General features: G+C 41.4%; 1 protein-coding gene across 4 annotated transcripts in view; it reads right to left on the reverse strand.

Annotated features, from left to right (window-relative positions):
- The window catches only part of EGFL6 (EGF like domain multiple 6), a 698,819-nt gene that overhangs the window by 261,788 nt on the left and 414,221 nt on the right, over positions 1–22,810 (reverse strand). For 3 of the 4 annotated variants that reach the window (XM_044072537.1, XM_044072535.1, XM_044072536.1), the window contains exon 7: positions 77–199. The exons of the other annotated variant lie outside the window; for it this stretch is intronic. In XM_044072537.1, the coding sequence (XP_043928472.1) occupies positions 77–199 (123 nt within the window). The remainder of the gene's footprint in view (positions 1–76; positions 200–22,810) is intronic. 4 annotated transcript variants of the gene reach the window in all.

Consider the following 22,810-nt stretch of genomic DNA (forward strand, 5'->3'; position numbering starts at 1 on the left):
AAAACAAAAGGCTGCTCCATTGATGAATGAGTAATGGTAAACTGCAGGAATCCTGCTATCATATAACAATACTCACTAGAACAGTCAAATCCACTTCCTCTGTAGCCTTGTTTACATTTGCATTTGAAGGATCCCAGTGTATTTAGGCACTCCGCATGTGGACTACATGAATGTGTATTTGCAACACATTCATCAATATCTATAATAAGAGAGACACTGCTGTGAAGTTCACAAGGCAGAAAACATTGAATTCACATTAAATATTTCATATGATTTACATAACATAGATATTCTATATAATTTTATGAACAAGAGCTACTTAGGAACTTTCCCTTAAAAGATAACTAGATTAATAAAGGTGTTTACTATAACCAAACATACCACAGTGAATACAAAATTTTTCAAAAGCAAAATAGATCTGCCTGTCACTCATCAGGCACTTGTCTTCATAATATGCATTGAAATTACCTGCTGTATTATTTTATCTGTATGCATGTGTGAGTGTGTGTGTGTGTGTGTGTGTGTGTGTGTGTGTGTGTGTGTGTGTATGTTGTGTGTTTGTGAGTGTGTGTTTGTGTGTGTGTGTGTGTGTATGTCTATGTTGTGTGTTTGTGAGTGTGTGTGTATGTTGTTTGTGTCTGTGTGTATGTATGTGTGTGTGTGTGTGTGTATGTTATGTGTTTTGTGTGTGTGTGTGTGTGTGTGTGTGTGTGTGTGTGTGTATATTGTGTTTCTGCATGTGTGCATGTGTGTGTGTGTGTGTTTGTGTGCATGTTGTGTGTTTGTGTGTGTGTGTGTGTGTGTGTGTGTGTGTGTGTGTGTGTGTGTGTGTGTGTGTGTGTGTATGTGTGTGTATATTTTTTGCTTCATGGGTTCGTAAGTTCATTGGTGTATACTAGGCTAATGACCACATGGACCTTTTTAAGCCTAGGTGCATATTCCAACCTAAATGTGTCCCTTTATTTCATAGACATTTATTAGGAGGGGATATGTTGATTAGGGAGTTTCTAAAGGTTATGCGGGGGTTATGTTTGTTTGAGCATGGTTACTCCCTATCTCTGTCTAAAAGAGACATGGGGACCAGACCCTGGGTGAATTTAAAATTTCCCATCCATTGGTCTAAGTTATGCTTAAGCACAGTTAAGAGTGCACTCTACTTTGCATGAATTGGAAGCCTATTTCAGGGCATGGGATCCCCTGAAACATAGATCTGTCTCGTCAGTATGTCCTATCCATGTCACAAGCAAATTTAAATCACTGGATCTAGTGGTTCTGGTACTGTTCATTTTGCAAATGAGCAAAAGGTCCCTCAATGCTAGATCTGAGGATACCTTGTATGTCAGGCATAGATCACCTCTCAGTAATGTGTATTGAGAAGGGGCCTTAAGGTGATCTGTATAGGACAAAGTATTTATACCCAGAATTCTTTTGGTGAGGAACCTTTCTGAGTGTTCCAGCATGGATCTGTTCAGATAAATGCTGAATGGGGGGCATTATACTCTATGATGGGTCTGATAAGGGTCGTATAAAGTGGCACTATGATTTGGTCCTGGATACTATACCCTTATTTATAAGTTGGGAGACATAAAATGATTTTCTTACTACTGTGGTCACATGTTGGTCAAAGGCCTGATTACTGTCTACACATGCTCCCAAATCTCTTGACTACTGAGTCTACTCTTATGGGTGTCTTATTGATGTAATTATTAGCCTGGGTGTCCATTTTCCCAAAAGTCACTATAATGCATTTCTTGGTATTGAATTTTAATCCCTAACGTTGGCACCAGTCATTTGTCTGTATTAGACCCCCTTACAAAATGCTTGTATCATTGGGTGAATCTATGACAGCTCCTAATTTGCAGTCATCTGTGAACTTGGTCAGCCAAAGGTCTTTAACAGACACCGCTGGTGACAGGTCCCTTAGTCCCTTTCTTATCAATGTACTTACTGCATGTTATTACTTTTGTATAACAATTGTAACTGACTTCTGTAGCTTTTCTCCTTGGGTCTTCACTGAAAAAGGGCCCCTGGGCTCAGTTGGACTAACCTGGTTAACAAATGATAATAAATAATATAAATAAATAGTGGAGATGGTCTCACCAACCCTTATTTCCTTGGTCCTGTCTGTGAGCCAGGTGGCAATCCAGAAAGTTACTTAGGGGTTTAGGCCCATTTCAGTGAATTTGTCAACTATACTTGAGTGGGATGTTGTATTGAAAGCCTTAGCAAGATCCAGATAGGTAGTATGTACCATTTTCCCCTCAACCACAGGTGACCTTCTCAAAAAAGTCCATCAGGTTTAGCAGGTATGACTTTCCCTTGAAAAAGCCAAACTAGGTTGGGTCCAGGGTTTGAAGGTTGCCTATGACTTTGTTGATCATATACATGACAATGTGTTCCATTGCTATGTATATTAGACTAGTCGGACTGATGGGTCTTTAGTTTCTGGGATAAGCTGATGGTAACCTTTGCGAAGTGGGATTGACATAGTAGTCTTCCATTCACATGGTGCAAAGCCTGTTTTGAGGCTATAGTTATAACGTGACTGAATTGGTTCTGATAGGTCATGTTTCCAACTATTTAGGTGGCAACCCAGGATATTGTCAGCGACTGCTGAATCTGTGTTTTTGGCCTTAGCGAGTGTCACCAGGACTTGCTCACTGCTAAGCAGGGGGTGGGTATGCTACTCGGTACTTCATGGGAGGTGAAGTTTGAGCTGAATTTGTCAGCCAGAAGATTCGCTATATCACTCTGCTCAGTGAAGGTGACACTACTGACCACAAGTTCGGCATACTACTGGATGATGCCTTTGAGGTTTCAGACATAGTTGTAGAAGGCCATGTGGTTGTCTTTAGCCTGTGAAGTTATACTGACTTTGTAATGGGGCTTTTTGAACTTAATTAGTCCCCTTTGTTTCCTGTTTAGTTTAATTAGAGAACTCATATCATTATGAGAGTTGCTCTTCCTGATTTTGGCCATGAGTTTTTTCCTTTTGTTATAAACCCTATTAAAGTTATGGTTCCACCAGTGAAGTTTATTTTTGGAGTTTGTGTTGGGCTTATTTGTCGTAAGTACAGATGCCTCTAAGCAGTCATTTTCATGATAGTACAGGGTCTCCGTAAACAATTTTTTATCGTTTGCTGTGAACTCAGGACTCAGAGGTGCACTGTATTTTGGCAGACTATCACTTAGTAGGATGTAGTTTGCATTGGAATAATTGCCAGCTGTTACAGGGTTTGAAGGGGTTACCAGGTTGATTCTCATTTCAAAGGAGACAGCTTTGTGGTCTGATCTCACCAGTGAGGATGTGACATTCGGGGGGGGAGGGTGCAATGGTCTCCCATATTACTGAGTACTCAGTCCAGTATGTATGAACCTCTGATGGGTGTGCTACCTGGTCAATGATATATGATTTAATGAAGTCCAGGAATTGTTAGGTTTGTAAGTTAGAGGAAGTGTATATTTTCCAGTCTATAGAGGTGTAGTTGAAGTCTCCCATGAATAGAGTATTTGGTTGAATCCTAAGTGTCTCCATTAAGTTGAGGTACAAGCTATGGGATTTCTAGGGCATAGAGGGTGACCTATAGCTTGCTAGGATGTGGTATGGGACTTTATCCAAGGTGATTTGCACAGGGATAAACTCCAGGGCATCATCCAGTTTAACCAGCCTCAACATATGCTTGTTGTTGATGTAGATTGAGACTCCTCCAACTTTTGAACCTGTCCGTGCAGCTAATGGTCTGAATGTGTAGAAGACACTGAAGCCCTGCACTGCCAAAGTACTTTCTGTGGCTTTAAACCATGTCTCAGTAATGGCACAGATGTTTATATTCTCCATTGTGGGAAGAGCTTGAAGGGAGTGGAGTTTCTTGTTTAGGCTGCTAGCATTTAGCAGTAATACCTTTAGGTTTCTTTGCATTTTATTTGCTATGTTCATATGTTTGTCAATTTAGCATTGCTTACAAAAAGCTTCCAAAGGCTGGATAAAGTTTTAGACAATATTCAGAAACCAAGGGGGAAGAGGTGCAGGTCATCCTTTGCAAAGCAATATAGTTTGTTAACCATTTCCTCCCATGCTGACAAATATTGAATCCTCCTTGAGTGACACCAGAAACTAAGCTAATTATTGAAGTCAATCATCTTTTGTTTGCACTGTGACATCATCCTTGGTGATGGTAGAATGCTACTCAATGCAAAGCACATACCAGCCTGGGACACATATTCAGAGAGATCAGCAATGTCTCTCTTATATAGTCCAGGAAGTAAGTCTCGGGTCATTAAGACTCACATGGACTATGACAGAATCATACTGGTACTTGTGGTGCAGTGACTTGAGGGAGTGCATAACTTGACGCAGAACCTGGTTCCAGATAAGCAACTAACCGTTATCTTCTCCTTGTTCAGTCTGGTGAGTGGGCACATCTGTGCGTTGTACAATGGAGATCCCTCTGACAAGAGTCCTGGGTAATATCTTTGCCTTATGAGTTTTGCTGTTGGAGCTCCAATGGATGTAAGTGTGTGGTGTTTGGTTTACTTTTGGTGAGTGTTTCAGAGATTGCTGAGGATAGGCATTGCTGTTTATAGGCTTAGGAGGTCTTTGTGGTTCATTGTACATGTTGGTGTGAATGATCTAAGATGTACCTCCCTGGACTACATGAAAAGAGACATTGAGGAGCTCTCTGATCATGTAGCCCAAGCTGGTATGACCCTGACCTTGAGCAGCATACTACCTTCACCTAGAATGATACCACAATACAAAGACAAAATGATCAATTTCACCAATTGGCTAAGCTTCTGGTGTCATTATAAGGGGATCCAGTGTCTGTCTGCCTGGGATGACATGATAGACAAGCCTCGCTGTTTTGCCAGATACGGGTTGCACCTGTCACCCCTAGGTTTTCGAATACTGGCCAAGGCTCTTGCCGTCCCCATAGTGCCTTTTTTAGGCAAGGCTCAAAGGACAAACCAACCACTGTAACTAGCACAGGTAACCAAAAACTAAGGGTAATGCTACTCAACGCCTGAAGTCTCAACCTCAAAATGCACACACTCGAGGCTCTCCTCAGCATGGAGAAAATCGATGTTTGTGCAGTGACGGAAACCTGGTTCAAGGCTCAAGAGAGCACCCCAGCACTGCCAGGTTACAATTCATATCATACCATATGAAGGAAGGACACTGAGGAAACTCGGAGCTATAATATATAACATTAAGTATCCTGTTTTTTGTTTATTTTGTTCTTTATTTCTTTGTTATTTATAGCACTTTGTGTACTGTGTATTTTTCTAGCTAGTTTCACTGTGTGTGAGGTATTAACTGGAAATTGTCCACCTTTATTAAGCATCTGTTGGGTTGTTTGTTTCTAATAACTTGTTGCAGATAAACTCTTTTTTCTAGAGGCTCCTTTAGCTGTTTAAAACTTTCATTTAAAGGCTCACTGCTGCTTTTCAGCTGTGAGAAACATTTCTGCAGTTTGTTCTAAGTAGTGGGGATATTTGTAGCATTTCCATATTCAGGCTTGTATTTGGGCCTAGTGTTTGTGGAGGCTGTGTGTCTGAGCACATATTCAGGGCCATCTTGGTTTAGCCAAAGCCATCAGGCATTTCAGTGAGAGAGAATTGTTTGAGGTCATTGGCTGACTGAGGTCACCTGGACTACAGCTTAGACTAAGCACCTCATTGTTTCTTTTGAGATTTCTTTCTTAAAAACTGTCTCAGGTTTCAACTTTCTGTTACCTAAGAAGTTCATTTGTGAGTGTTCTGCCATTTCACACTGAGCTTGATCAAAGGAAGGACACTGAGGAAACTCGGAGCTACAATATATAACATTAAGTATCCTGTTTTTTGTTTATTTTGTTCTTTATTTCTTTGTTATTTATAGCACTTTGTGTACTGTGTATTTTTCTAGCTAGTTTCACTGTGTGTGAGGTATTAACTGGAAATTGTCCACTTTTATTAAGCATCTGTTGGGTTGTTTGTTTCTAATAACTTGTTGCAGTTAAACTCTTTTTTCTAGAGGCTCCTTTAGCTGTTTAAAACTTTCATTTAAAGGCTCACTGCTGCTTTTCAGCTGTGAGAAACATTTCTGAAGTTTGTTTCCCACTCTCCCTCCCTGTTGGTATAGTGTTTTTATAGTTGGTGGCTTTGCAGTTGCCCACCCCTAGTGTAAATTTGATCTGGGACCCTCCTCCCAGTCTAGTGTCATTACCTCATTCTACCCAGTACAGGGAGAACATTTGAGAAGGCCAATCAGCTTAGCTTCTGCTACTCCTTTCTCTCTTTCCACTTAAAAAAAAAAAAAAAAATTATCTGCTTTTACTGTATTTGTGTTTCTTCCTACCTTATTTTGCTTTTGCGTCATCTTAAAAGTACTCAATTGTATTTATTACTGCTTGGTGTAACTCATTCTAAGCCTTTTAGTTTAAGCACTTGGGCTTCAGACCAGTTGTTTTACATTAAGAAGGTTTGTGGTCTGCACTGTAGTGGCAGAACAGGTAGCTTACATCCTTCTAAGTTGGGAACTGCTGATTGAGGGCTCAGTGTCTGTTATTCTAAAAGTGTATTAATTCTGGTTTAAGCACTTGGGCTTCAAGCCAGTTATTTTACATTAAGAGGGTTCGTGGTCTGCACTCTTGTGGGAGGAGAGGCTGGACTCTGCACTTCTGAGCTGGGAATTTCTGGTTAAAGGCTTATAATGCCTGCATATTTGAACTGCTTCTTACTGAAATTGGTACACCTTGTTTGCTGTAGCATAGACTAGATCCAGGCCTGTTGAATCTAGCTTTGTTTGTATAACTTGAGCACTAATCCAGGCATTCTTTAAAGCATTCAATTGTATTTATTACTGCTTGGTAGTAACTTGATTAAAGTGTAGCTATCATTCTAAGTCTTTTGGATTAAGCACTTGGGCTTCAGACCAGTTGTTTTACATTAGGAAGGTTTGTGGCCTGCACTGTGGTAGCAGGACAGGTAGCTTACATCCTTCTAAGCTGGGAACTGCTGACTGAGGGCTCATTGTCTGTTATTCTAAAAGTGTATTAGTTCTGGTTTAAGCACTTGGGCTTCAGGCCAGTTATTTTACATTAAGAAGGTTCGAGGTCTGCACTCTTGTGGGAGGAGAGGCTGGACTCTGCCCTTCTGAGCTGGGAATTTCTGGTTAAAGGCTTATAGTGCCTGCATATTTGAACTGTTTCTTACTGAAATTGGTACACCTTGTTTGCTGTAGCATAGACTAGATCCAGGCCTGCTGAATCTAGCTTTGTTTGTATGCTTGTTGTTTGTTTGCTTGTTATTTCCCTGAAACGCTAATTTCACCTAAAATGCGGCTTTTCAGCGCTTCTGTGGATCCCTAGTGATATCTGCATTGCTTACTGTACTTATTTCCTTGTTTCACTTGAAAGAAAGTTACTGTTTGTCATTTTTGCATTTAAGTTACCTGTAACACATTGCATTTAAGTTACCTGGCACTTGCTCACTAAGTCAGCACTAAAAAATTAAAAGCACTACACCCTCACAAACTCCCCTTGAGTACCTTGTTCCCCATTGGCCCTTTTTTCAATTATAAAGGAATTCCCAATACTATTCTAGCATGTCCAAAGGTCAGTTGTCAATCTCCTCTCTGGTCCAGCTGGTGAATCTGGGAATCTTGAGGCAATGTTACAAATGTCTCATGTACACAGACAACCCTCTCCTCCTCCCAACAAATTCCAACACGTGAGAGATGCAACCATATAGCCAAACTGGAGGCTAAGTTCTCTCAACTCAGTACTGGCGTAACCAGTCAGGAGGAGAAGGAAACCACACTCACTACAATTCCAGTCTCACATAGACCTACCACGACAGCAAACCAAACACATAAACACACAAAAACGTACTCGGAAGCTCTAAATAAAAATCTGCCCAAGCAGCAGAGACCTCCAAAGCAGACACCCAAGCAACCACTACCCCAAAACAAAACACGTGCAACACATAGCTCACAAAGCCAGTGTGCCGAACAGTCACAGCCCTTAAGGCTAAACAACACACCTGATACACTTGTAATAGGTGACTCTATCGTCAGGCACACTGACGTCCCGCTTACCAGGCTGAACAAGGAGAAGGTCACGGTGAGCTGCCTGTCGGGCGCTAGGATCCGTCACATAACACAAGCACTCAGGTCACTCCAAGGCAAGTACAAATATGACTCAGTCATTGTCCATGCTGGTGTGAATGACCTGAGACGTACCTCCCTAGACTACATGAAAAGAGACATAGAGGAGCTCTCTGAGCATGTAGCCCAGGCCGGTATGACCCTGACCTTGAGTAGCATCTTACCCTCACCAAGAATGATGCCACAATATGAAGACAAGATGATCAATTTCAACAACTGGCTTAAGTATTGGTGTCATTCAAAGGGGATCCAATGCCTGTCAGCCTGGGATGACATGCTTGACAAGCCACAATGCTTCGCTAGGGACGGCTTGCACCTGTCACCCTGGGCTTTGGATATTGACAAAGGCTCTTGCTACCCCCATAGTGCCTTTTTAGGCAAGGCTCAAAAGACAAACCCACCTCCATAGGTATCACAAGGGATAAGAAACTAAGAGTAATGCTACTCAATGCCAGAAGTCTAAACCTCAAGATGCACACTCAAAACTCTCCTTAGCATGGAGAGCATCGATATCTGTGCAGTAACAGAAACCTGGTTTAAGGCTCCGAGAGCACCCCAGCACTACCAGGTTATACCTCATACCATGCTTTTCAGCCCCAAAACTTGGACCCGAACCACAAAGGAGGGAGTATCAATATTCGTCAAAGATACCCACACCTCCAAGTTGGTGGCACAGCACGAAGCATCAGAGACTATCCATGTGCAACTAACAGTGGGTAAAACTGCCTTCCAGTTTATAGCCTGCTACAGACCACCCTCCCAAACCCATGAACCCCACTCAGCCTTCCTGAGAACACTGGAAAATATGAAGGTCTCTCCAAACACCATTATATTGGGTGACTTCAACTACCCAAACATGGACTGGGAGCATTACTCTAGCTCCAACACCCTAGCCCAAAGGTTTCTAGAATTTATAAACTCAAATGCAATGGAACAACTTGTTACCACTCCCACAAACAGGGAAAACATACTGGACCTGATCATCACCAACATGGGGACTCTATGCTCCAGACCAGAAGTGTATCCCTCACTGGTAAGATCAGACCATAAACTAATCTCACTGGATATTCACATCCCGACCCCTCCTCCTGCCCAGAAAACCACAGTGAAAAACTTCTCTAAAGCAAATTTCACACGCCTCAAAACCGAGGTGGTATCCATAAAAGCCCCCGGGCCTGTGGAAAATACGGCCCAGACCGCAGAATCCTTTATAAATGCATTCTATGAACACCTTCAGGAATGCATGGATCATGCAATCCCAAATAAAACCAAGACCCAATCTTCCAAAGGCAGACATCCTGTCTGGTGGACTCCAGCCATAAACAAACTATACAATAGAAGGAGGAAGCTACTACATGATAGAGCAAAATCCCAAAAAGGGAAGGCATCTCTGATCAGTATTAGCAAAAAACTACGGGCACTCATAAAATCATCTAAGGCCAGCTTCGAGAGAAAAATTGCACAGGACACTAAGGATAATCACAAGGCTTTCTTTAGTTATGTTAGGAACCTGGGTGGGAATTCCCAGATATGCTCAGAATTAGCCCAAAATGACAAAAAATACACCGAACCCACAGACATTGTCAACATCCTAGCTGACAGGTTCAGCACAAATCCCCCCCCTCCCCACCAAAAGGGCAAATATCTATCCCAGCAGAGTGCTGCCCCCCTGACATCTCAGATGCTCAGGTAAGAGCCACCCTCTCCAAAGCAAAAAACACAGCATCAATGGGACCAGACGGTGTCCCGGGCTGCGTCCTACATGAACTCCAAGAAGAGCTAAACCCAAACATAAAACTACTGTTCAATCTCAGCCTTACTACAGGATATGTACCCAAAGAGTGGCATATAGCAACAGTGGTCCCTCTCCGCAAAGGTGGTGCCTCAACGGATCCTGGAAATTATCGCCCCATAAGCCTGACTAGCCTGGTCTGCAAAGCTATGGAAAGGATCATCATGGACCTCATAAATAAAGATATTGGGGACATACAGACACTGGATCCTACCCAGTTCGGCTTTATTAAGGGCAGATCCTGCCTCTTAAACCTGGTTGATTTCTTTGAAACAGTCACCAAGGCCATTGACGAGGGGAAGGTGGTTCACACAGCCTACCTGGACCTCACAAAAGCCTTCGATACAATACCCCACTCGGGCATTATAGATAAGTTCACCAGCTTAAATATAAACCCCTATGTCACTAGATGGGTTGCAAACTGGCTCAAGTACAGAACCCACATGGTTAGAATTGCTGGAGCCATGTCAGACTCCAAACCAGTTACAAGTGGTGTCCCACAAGGCTCAGTCCTGGGACCTCTCTTGTTCGGTATACATTTCTCGGAGGTACAGGCCAACACGGAAGGACTGTGGCTGACCAAGTTTGCAGATGACTGCAAACTGGGCGCCATAATCGACTCTCCAGCCGACACAAGCATCCTCCAAAAGGGCCTCATAGAAACAGACAACTGGTGCCAGTGCCATGGCCTCAAGCTAAAAGCCAAAAAGTGTATAGTCATCCCCTTTGGCAAAAACAAAGTGCCCATAAATTACCACATAGGTGGTAATCCATTAAGTACAGAAGAAGTAATTAGGGACCTGGGGACCCAAGTTGATAGCAATCTCTCATTTGACAACCACGTGGCCAAAGTGGTTAGAAGAACATTTTATATAGCCCACCTAATCTTGAAGGGATTCACATCTAGATCAAGGGAGGTCATCGTGCCTCTTTACTCATCCCTCATCAGGCCCATAATTGAGTACAATGCCCCTTTTGGGATGTACCTTACCAGACACCTGCAGCAACTGGAAAGACCCCAAAAGTACCTCACCAAGAGGATCAAAGGGCTCAAACAGATGCCATATGCTGCTTGGTTAAAGAAACTCCAGCTCTACTCAGTGGCATACCGCCTGCTCAGAGGCGATCTGTGCCTGACGTATAAAGCCATGTCCAACCTGGAATTAATGGACATTCTGCACCTCAGAAAATCCAAATCCCATCGAGCTACGTGCTCGAGAAACTTGAACCTCAGCACTGAAATAAATAGGACATGCTGGAGGGACAGATTCATAACCCAGAGGCTCCCTTCACTCTGGAATAAAATCCCAGTCCAGGTTAGGCAGAGTCCCTCATTGACTCTCTTCAAGAGAAATCTTGATGAGTGGATGGGAGATCGTAGGTTTACCCCAGGTATCACTTCTGTGTCACTGTTAGACAGAGGCACAGTATACTAACCTTGAAAAAGGGCATAGCAAAATTAATTTAAAATGGGTGGCGAAAGCCAAACACACTCTGGCTAGGCTTATAAATGCCCTAGGGCACATAGCCTAGTATGAACCTATGAACCTATGAACCTTCCGGCCTCAGTTATCGGATTGCAGTACAAAAGGCAGAGGTGTATCCATATTCATCAAGAATACCCATATCTCCAGGTTAGTAGTGCAGCATGATGCCCCAGAGATCATCCATGTGCAACTACCAGCAGGCAAAACCACATTTCAAGTTGTAGCCGGTTAAAGATCACCCACCATGTCCCAAGATGCTCACTCTGCATTCCTTGAGACATTGGAAAATATAAAGGTCCTACCCAACACCATAATCTTGGGTGATTTCAACTACCCTGGTATAGACTGGGCGAACTGCCAATGTTCCAACTCCTATGCTCAGCAATTCATAGAATTTATAAATTCAAATGCCCTTGAACAACTAGTATGTTCCTCCACTAGAGGGGACAACATATTAGATTTAATCATCACAAATATGGGCGCCCATTGTACCACACCCGTTATCACTCCCTCCTTGGTCAGATCCGACTACAAACTGATAACCCTGGACATACTCACCCCTCCACCTCCCCCAGTCAAAGAAACCATAGTCAAAAACCTTTCCAAAGCAAACTTCAAACTACTTGCATCTGAAGTGGAAAGCTTCACTATTCCCTTGCAGAAGGATAATGATATCCAGGATGCGGAATCCTACACCAAGGCACTCTATATGCATCTTCAGGATTGCATGGACCATGCTATACCAAATAAAACCAAGACTCCTTCCTCAAGCAAGAAGAAACCAGTCTGGTGGACCCCGGCCATAAGCAAACTTTACAATAAAAGGAGGAGACTTACACAAAAAAAGGCCAAATCTCAAGTAGAAAAATCATCCCTGATCAGCATTAGTAAGAAATTGTGGGCCCTCATCAAGTCAAATAAAGCTAATTTTGAAAAGAAAGTTGCCAAGGATGCCAAGGATAAGCATAAGGCCTTCTATGGCTACGTCAAAAACCTAAATGGCAATGCTCAGGTCTTTTCTGAGCTAGTACAAAATTGAACAAAATACACTGACCCTTCTGACATTGCCAACATCTTGGCTGACAGGTTCAGTGCAAATCCCCCCCACCACCACCACCACCTACAGGGCCTATTACCATTCCAGGGGATTGTGTAAGTCCAATTATTACTGATATGTTGGTTAACAAGGCTCTATCTAAAGCTAAAAACACTGCCTCCATGGGACCAGATGGTATCCCAGGCTGTGTCATACGCGAGCTCCAAAAGGAATTAACCCCGCATCTTAATACCCTGTTCAGTCTCAGCCTCTCCACAGGATATGTTCCCATAGAATGGTGCACGGCAACGGTGGTCTTGCTACACAAGGGTGGGGCCACAACTGACCCTGGGAACTACCGACCAATAAGCCTGACCAGTCTGATCTGTAAGGCTATGGAGCGAATCATTATGGAACTCATAAATGGAGAGATTGGGAACCTCCAGCCGCTGGACCCCACACAGTTCAGCTTCGTCAAGGGCAGATCATGCCTCCTGATCCTGGTGGATTTCTTTGAGACAGTTACTCAGGCTATAGACAAGGGAAAGGAGGTACACATGGCTTACCTTGACCTTGCTAAAGCATTTGACACCATTCCCCATTCAGGTATTATTGATAAGATCACCAGCCTGGGCATAAACCCTTATGTCACAAGATGGATCACAAACTGGCTCTCAGACAGATCCCATAAAGTAAGAGTAGTGGGATCTATGTCCGAATCCAGACCAGTAACAAGTGGTGTGCCTCAGGGCTCTGTCCTGGGGCCCTTCCTGTTTGGCATATACTTCTCAGAAGTACAGGCAAGCACGGAAAGGCTGTGGCTGACTAAGTTTGCGGATGACTGCAAACTGGGTGCTATAATAGAGTCTCCGGCTGACATGGAGATCCTCCAGAAGGGCCTAAATGAGACTGATGCATGGTGTCAAAGCCATGGTCTCAAGCTAAATGCAAAAAAATGAGTAGTAAGCCCCTTTGGAAAAAACAGAGTACCCGCAAACTACAACATAGGAAGTAGTTCCCTAAAATCTGAAGAAGAAATAAGGGATCTAGGGACCCAAGTAGATAGTCAGCTTTCCTTTGATAACCATGTTGCCAAAGTGGTTAGAAAATCCTTCTATGTGACCCATCTGATCACGAAAGGGTTCGCTTCAAGATCTAAGGATGTAATGGTGCCCCTCTACTCTTCCCTCATCAGACCCATTATTGAGTACAATGCCCCAATTGGAATGTACCTGGCTAGACATCTCCAGCAGCTGGAGAGACCACAGAGGTACCTAACCAAGAGGATTACTGGCCTCAAACAGTTGCCCTATGCAGCACGATTGAAAAAGCTAAGACTGTTCTCTGTTGCATGCTGCTTTCTCAGAGGCGATCTCTGTCTAACGTACAGAGCCATGTCCAACCAGAATTGTTGAACATGCTTCATCTTAGCAAAACCAAATCTACTCGAGCTACACGCTCTAGGGATATAAAGCTCAACACAACAATGAATAGAACATGCTGGAGGGATAGATTTATTTATGTATTCATTGATAAATGGATTTGAAGGAATTATAAATAAATAATCATTATTTCTTCATTACTGCGTGTTCACTATCGTTTTTTGCTGGTCGTTGGTGGTTTACATTGTTGGCTTAACCCTGCATGCCATCCTTGCAGAGCGTATGGTTGTTTCCCGATTTACATAAGACAGTGCTGCTCACTATCACTCTTCAAGAGGAACCTTGATGAGTGGATGGGTAACAGAAAGTTCACACCGGGGATCACACCAACAGCACTACTAGATAGGGGCCAAGGGTACTAGCTGCTAGTACAAGGGTCTAGGGAACTACTAAAGGGGCGGTGAATACCGCACAATATGGTTGGGCTAATATATGCCTTCGGGCAGATGGCCCAGTACCAACCTATGAACCTATAACTGGTAATACTCTTATGCTGTTTCATTGTACAGCTGAAGGGTATTAATTTATTTTTCTCTGTTTTGCCCGAGTTTGAGGCACAATGTGTAGAACATTATGATCAGTTACGACATTCAGTTACAGTACTATTATAAACTATTTACTTGTATTATTTTCTAATTACTGCTGTGTGAGATATAGCGGTATTCTCTTATCCAGGTTTAAGTAACATGGCCCAAGGTTTATCACAACATTCTAAGGCTAGTTGTATCCAATATATCTACTGCTGTATTCCTAGATTTTGAGACAATGAAATACTATTTTAACAGGCTGTCCTGTAATAAATATTCACAAATGTGCTGTTTTAAAAGAAAATAATGCAAGTGTCATTGGAACCAAACTACTCTAATGTCAGGATGGGGAATACTGCTTACTACCTTATTTTACCAGCAGAAGAGTGTTACCTGACATATTCACTGTATACCTTTCATAAGTGAACATATATATATATATATATATATATATATATATATATATATATATATATATATATATATATCAACTTAATTTAATATGACTGACAATGCTACTCACTCTGCAATAATGCATTCCATCTTCTCTTACCTTAATGTTATTCACTAATCCAAGTGATGGTGTTAATTAAACACTGCATCTAGCATTGTCCACATATAGTACCTCAGGCAGATTGATACTAATGTCTTAAATGTTTACTTGGCTGAGTGGTGGCATACTCTGCTCCACTTCTGCATCACATGTTAACAGTCCATGAGCCTTGCTTGATTTTGGCATTCATTGTCTGAGTCTAAAAATAATATATCACTGGTTCTTAACATAGTGTTCTGTTCCTGCATTAATTTCTGGACTTGGTTAGTTCAAAAGTCTTCCCTCCCTCAGGAAAGGTCATGGATATTTCTTTTTAATGCTATGTATGGCAAGCATGCAGACTGCCATAGCAAGATGGGTCCCCCCTGTCCTAGACTGATGTGAAATGTATGAGTTCATATGTTGCACAGTGGCTGCCGAAATATCTTGGGAAATCAAATAATTTGTTCTCTGGTATAGCAGATTCTGTTTTTACCATCATCTGAAAAAAATATTGTTTATAGTTTTACCCAGGGCATGCCATTTATTTCTCCATATCTTTTCACATTCTGCAAATACATGCCACAAATTATGCCAATAGAGTTTCTCTACAACCTCTGTAAGTCCATAGAGTGTGGGCAGTCATGTATTCTCTACATATCACAAAGAAAGAATAGAGAACAATAGTCATACCACAGAATTCATTCAAGACAAGCTTGTCTCCAAGTCATCTTCCAGTCAATACAGGCAACAGAGCTGTTAAATGTAACATCTGCAAATATGGAAATATGTGTATGGGTGGGGAAACACATGCTTATCCTGTTCCCTGTTTGCACAGAAGAAACATCTGGGGATTTACAATGAAATGCATTATACTAGGGGTATTATACTTTACAGGACATCAGACTATAGGGACAGATTCTCTAAGCTGTTCTCTCTCTCTTTCACACACACACACACACACACACACACACACACACACACACACACACACACACACACACACACACACACACACACACACACACACACATGGGTGTGCACATACATGTACACACTGACACACCTACAAATGAAACTGTGGAGGTCCATGTTTCTCCAAATCACATGAGCCGATATGTTTACTGTACAAGACAACAATGCTCAGTTGCTCATGTTCTTCTTTACAATTTGCATAACAGCATCACAGAGAGTGCACAGCTTTTCAATCCAACTGCACCTTCCGTGTAATACTGAAATTTCTGTTAACAATTGAAAGGAACCCACAAGTTTTAATTGTATTAGTGCAAAAAAATGTTAAGGCAGTATGGTTGGCTTTTATTTTAGAGATAATGTCTTGCTAACACAGTTTTTCTTTTCTTTTAGAGGTGATCTCTTGCAAACTCTTCTTTCTCCAGAATATTTCAACAGCAACAGTCTGTTCTTCACTTTCAGCCACCAATTACTTTTGAAGATTGGAGGACCACCGCTTAAACATCAAAATGTCCTTATTTACTTTTTTTATTCTGATGTTATATACATCATTATTTATTAGATGTTATTTTTATTTTACATTTGTTCACTGGGAGAGTCCGACTGGACACAGGTCCTTTTTCAGCGGAGGCTCCGGGAGGAAAAGCTCCCATTACAAAACATAGAATACAATTACTAGTACAACTACAGAATAAAAATACAAATACAAATACTGCAGGTTTTGACAATAATTCAACATTACAGGATTTAGATGGCTTGTAACATTGAGCCGCATATGTTAGGTAACACAATGAACAGATGCATAGTGACAATTTGTATGATTTGATAATCCTAACAAAACCAAATACAAGTAGGATTTGACAGCATTTCAAAATTAAATGATTTAGATATTTTTTTAACATTGAACCACATATGTTAGGTAATACAATTAAATGGATACATCAGTTACAATTTAAATGATTTGAATTCCTAACATAGTGCAAAATGTTAGTCTGAGTAAAGAAATGATGAAGGCCAGAAGGAATAAGTATTGTTAGTGTGCACTAATTAGAGTGTACAGAAGGAGAGAAAGTGGAATTCTGTTATTGAGATTAGTAGTATGGAAGTGAAGTCAAGGGAAAAGTTAAGTAGGTACAACAGTTATGGGTGAATTACCCAGGGCTGGTGCAGGAGCATAGCCATGTGTTTGCCAAATAGGTTATTAGAGTTTAGTTAAGCCGAGTTAATGAAAACTGGGATACTATATTGGTGGGCAGTGTGTTCCACATTTTGGCTATGTAGTTAGAGAAAAGGGCTTCACCAGCTGTGTTGGTAGCTTTTGTGTTCTGTAATAGTAATTTACTACTTAAGTGGAGGGGCCTGTAATGTGAAAGTGAGAGTATTAGATTTTGTAGAGCAGGGTTTTTTCAGGTTGGTGCAATTGTTTATGTGCAAAAGTGAGTAGGTTATAGAGGAGAAGGTTGGAAAGTTCCAGCCAATTTAGTTGTATCAGAGCTGAACAATGATGGGACCTGAAAGGGGAATCAGTGGCAAATTTTGCTATTTTATTATAGCAAGAGTCAGGTTTGGCTACTTCAGACTTTCTGATGTTTGTGAGAATTGGGGAAGCATACAGGACGGTGGATATGAGGTGCGTGTGTGCAATAGTAGATTTAGCTTGCTTAGTGAAGAACTGTTTATTTCTGTAAAGCATTCCCAGTTTTATGTACTTTCTTATGGTCTGGAAGATGTGGATGTCAAATTTCATGTTGCATTCAATTTCTACCCCAAGATGTTTACTGTGGGTAACAGGGGTGATGGTGGTTTTGTTCATGGGCATGATGTTAAAAGTTGGAATAAAAGAAGGGGATCTTGTTGGGTGGAACAGGAGAAGTTTAGTCTTGTTAGGATTTAAAATTAGCTTGGAGTTTGTGAGCCATGTTTCAACTGATAGAAAGGACTCTAGTGTAATAGTATGGAGCTCTTGTAGGGATGATGCAGCACAGATTAAAGTGGAGTCATCTGCGTATTGGATAATGGAAGCATGTAGAGAGGCTGTATGGAGATTGTTAGTATAAAGTGAGAATAGTAGGGAACCAAGTATGGAGCCCTGGGGGACACCAAGTGTAACTGAGAGGAGTGGAGACAGGTCATTCTGCCATTGGACAGCCTGTTGTTGACCAGATAAGTAACTTTGGCACCAGGAGATAGAGGATTGACTGAGACTGAAATCTGAAAGAATTTGAATTAGTTTACTATGACTGACCATGTCAAAGGCTTTGGAGAGATCTAGAAAGGTGGCTGATACAAATTTCCTGTTGTTTCTGTGGTGATTCACTGTATTAGAGAAAGTCATCAGAGCATAATTGGAACTATGTGAGGGCCGTAAGCCATGCTAGATGTTAGACATAAGTTTGTGTGTATGTGTATGGTCCATGATTTTTTGTGAACACATCTTTATAGGATTTTGGATAGAGGGGAATAGTTATTGTTGTGTCTTTTGGCTTTTCCCGGTTAGGGGTCGCCACAGTGGAACTCCGGTCCACTAATGATTGGTAGTTGATTTTTATTTGCCGAGTTACCAGCCCTGATGCACAACCTTCAACGAAGGTACTCCCATTCACACATGTCTCCACGCAGAAGACGCTCTAGCTGAGAATTGAACGTCTTACTGTGAGGAGACAATGCTACCACAGCACCACCACCATGATATAGAGGGGAATAGTATGGCTGGTAATTAGTAAATTCTGTATAATTTCCCTCTTTGTGTAGTGGTAAAATATGGGAGATTTTCCAAATTTCGGGGAAAGTATTTTCAAACATTTATCTATTGATGAGGATGGTTACAGGGTATGCTATCGCTTCGGCAGCAATTTTTAAAAATTTAGCTGGACGTTTGTCTTTGGCTAGGGTTGTAGCTTTTAGTTTTTGAAGCAATTCTTTTTTATTATGTAAGCAGAGACATGTTGGAATGTGAAGGTGTTGTCATTATCTTTACTTATAGGTGATGTGGGGGAGAGAGGGGAGCCTTGGGAATTATTACTTGACTTGAGTGGGTCTGTGGAGGGGGGTAGTTTTAGAGGAAATAAAGGCTAGGATAGTTTCGGTAAAATATTTATTGAATTGTGTGGCTATATTATCTGTAGTATTATTATTGGTAGATGGGGCAGGTGTGGTTTATTTTCCTGGGAGGCGAATGTTATTAATGGCTGTCCAAAACTTTTGAGGATTGTTGTGGTGTCTTAGTTGAATATTGTGGTAGTAAATGGATTTATCTTGTTTAACTGATTTGTTAGCTTTATCATGGAACTCAAGGTATGTTTGTCTAGCTGCTTGCGACTTGATTTTATGCCATTGGACTCAGGCTTTATCCCTAGTTACCATGATTGACCTAGTTTCCTCACTTAGCCAAGGGTCAACCTTTTATTAAATTCTAATGGCTCTAGGAAGTGCATGGGTGTTCAAGATGTCTAAAAATGTGCAGTTAAAGAAGTCAACTGCTTCTTCTAGTGGAAGTACCTCATAGATGCCCAATTGCAGCTATTTAATGCTGTTAGAAAATTGGTGGGGTTGAAGTTTTTTTGTTTCTTATTAGACAGTAGACTGTTTTGTTATGATGCAGCCAGTGCCTTATTAAAAATGTGGGTTGATGATCGCTCAGGCTGCCAGGTAGACAACCAGATTGGAGATGGAGGGTAGGTTGATTAATTAGTATCCAGTCAAGGATTGATTGTTTTTTGGTTGACTTATCTTTTCTTGCAGGGGTTTGGGTGATTTGAATAAATCCATAGAGGTTGATGAAGTTTGAGGGGTACTGAGAGGAGCAGGTCTGCCAATCAACATTTAAAGCATGTATGGTGATAGTCTCATGTGGTATTGAGTTAGGTGTCCAATGTAGTAAATTTTCTAGAGTATTAATATTATTACCAGAAGGGATATAGCATTCTATTATGTATAGGTGTTTTTTGGGGTTGATTTCTAGTTTGGTAAATAGTATTTCAGCCTTGTCAAAGTTGGGAGTGGACAGATCTAGAGACTTTATTTTGAAGTGTTTTTTAAATAAAATTGCTACCCCACCTTCCTTTTTGGCTGTTCTGTATTTCCTCAAGGTATTATATCCAGGAGGTAGTATTTCATTGCTACTGTTGTTTGCTTTTAACCATGTTTTGGTTAGTATAATTATGTCTGGAAAGTGCAGGGAAATCTTAGTATGCAAATAATGTACCTTATTTATGATGCTCCTAGATTGAGGAATAGTAAGTTTGACTTATTATGCTGCATTAATAGGGTGGCAAGGGGTTGTGGAGGAGTAGGTTTGGTGTTGTTTTGATGTACAGTAAAAGGTCCTGGGTTGGGGTGTATGTCACTGGAGAGTTGTAATTGCAGTTTAATTGTAGTAGAAGTTTGAATAGTTTTAATAAGATTTTTTTTAATGTTTTTGAGAGGAATGTGATTTTGGATTTAGAGGAAGGGGTCTGTTTGTAAGAGAATTTATGTAACTAGTGTTATATAGATTGGGAGTAATAGTAATGATGAGAGGAGATAGATGGTATGCTACTGATGTTGTATGTAGGGGGTTGTTATCCAGGTAGTGAAGTTTGTTAAGATAGGAAGTAAGGTAAGAGCAGAAAATAAGTATTGTAATGGTGAAGGTGTGGACGGTGAGAGTGTGAATATGTTTGGTAATGAGGGGTGGCATTTTAATGGTGAGGTGTTATGTTTGTTAAGGACAGAATTAGAGGTAGGTGTATGAGAAGAGAAATGTGGTGTCTTGAAAAAAGTAAGGATGAAGAGCAAGAGAATAGTGTTATGCTTGGAGTAAGTGAGAGATGAATGCACTGGAAAGTAGTGGGAGGTGAAGTAGGCAGACTGAATTGAGTTGTCCTATGGTGGAAGTAAGTTGTCAAAGTTGCAGCCGAGAAAGAGGTGGGGTGGGGAAGTTAATGGTAGTTGTCGTCAATGGTAATTAGGTAAATGTGTGTGACTGTGAAAGTCTATATAGAGGAAAACTTAGAGGTTGATTGGTCAGAAATGAAGTGGGCGTGGTTATGGAAGTATAAGTCTAGGTGATGTGGGGGTGGGTGGAAATGGGGGTAGGGTAGGGGAGCAAAGTGAGCCCGAGCATAGCGAGGGTTAATGGAGTGGGTTGAACCAAAAGCAGATTGAGAAAGCTGTTTGAATCCAGGAAAGTACTAAAAGTTAGCCCAAGAGGGACAGACCCAGTCCATTAACAGGGGAAAAAAATCTTGTCCGGAATTATAGAACACACTATAAAAAGAAGTTATGTCTTACCATAATGTTCCATCTGTGTTGTTGATCTTCATTCATTCATTACTGATGGGTTATCGGTTCCATCCTTGGAACCGAGCCAGCCAATATCACGCTCGTGTCAGCCAAAAACTCTCGAGCCAAGGTCCTACCCAGAATGCTCTGCTCCCTGTTACCTCTGATTGAGTTTGCAAGTTGATAAATAAAGGTAGAGGTTGCCTCTGGTCATAACAGACCTACAAGAAAGGAGGACATGAGACCAACCAAGAACCTCTGGAAGGGGGACGGAGGGTGGGAAGTAATGAATGAAGATCAACAACACAGATGGAACATTATGGTAAGACATAACTTCTTTATCTGATGTTGTTAATCTTCATTCATTCCTTACTGATGGGACAGAGTCCCCAGCTACCTGTATTCCTGGGTGGCCCTCATGGAAGGACATTCCTGAGTACCATGGAGCCAAAGGAAGCTCTACCTCTGGAGGCCAAGTCCAATTTGTAATGAAGAATAAAGGTATGATGTTTGACCCAAGTTACAGTTGAGCAAATATCATTGAGGGAAGCCTTAGCATGGAAGCATGGAAAGCTGCTGAATTTGCCATAGATCTTGTAGAATATGCTTTGACTCTATGAGGCAAGGTGAGATTGTTTTGTTGTAGATAAAGGTGATACAATTTCTCAACCATGAAGCCAATGTAACTTTTGATACAGGATGACCCCCATCTAGGTCCAGAAAAAGCCAGAAACAGTTGGTCTGATTTACAGGTAGATTTTGTTCTGTCCAAATAAAATCATATTTGCCTATGAACATCCAAGGAGTACAGGCAATACTCCCCCTTGTTAGAATGGTTAGGAAAGAACACTAGAAGGTCAATAGACTGGTTGGCAGATCGCTCTGACACCACTTTTGGTAAAAAGGTAGAATTGGTTCTCAGTGATACCCTATCCTTATGGAAGATAATATAGGGAGGTTTGATGAATAAGGCCTGACAATTGCCTGGCTGATGTTATTGCAATCAGAGACAAAATTTTCCAAGAGAGATATTTTGCATCACAAGATGATGCAGGTTCAAAGGGTGGAGCTGTTAGAGCTTGAAGAACCAAAGCCAAATCCCAAGGTTGTACGGGTTCTCTTAAGGGAGGTTTTAGGTGGATAACCCTTTTCAAGAAAGTCTTACAGATTCTGTGGGACATAAGTGAAGAATCTTGAAAACCAATATGAAAATTTGAGATGGCAGCTAAACGTACATGGATAGTAGAGGCAGACACTCCAGAGTGGAAAAGATGTGATAAGTAATCCAATACCATTGAGACCAGGGCTGACAAGGGGTCTATTTGTTTATTTGCTGGCCATAGAGAGAACCTCTTCCATTTGTTAAGATAGATTAGTCTGGTGGACAATTTATGAGATGCAATACACAGGGGATGAAAGATATTCATGCCAAACCAAGCTGTCAATTTCAAGGTTGTTAGACTGGAGTGAATCAGACCCTGCGGATGGGAGATCAACGTTGGGGATGGACTGAGTATCCACGGTTGATCTAGCCGGTGAAGCCAGAGGAAGGGAAACCAGACTTGTCGAGGCCAACATGGAGCAATGAGGATCACTTTGCTCTTCAACTGTCAT

Source organism: Protopterus annectens, chromosome 5.part0, assembly GCF_019279795.1.
Source record: "Protopterus annectens isolate FY-2018-M chromosome 5.part0, PAN1.0, whole genome shotgun sequence".
NCBI lineage: Eukaryota > Metazoa > Chordata > Ceratodontiformes > Protopteridae > Protopterus > Protopterus annectens.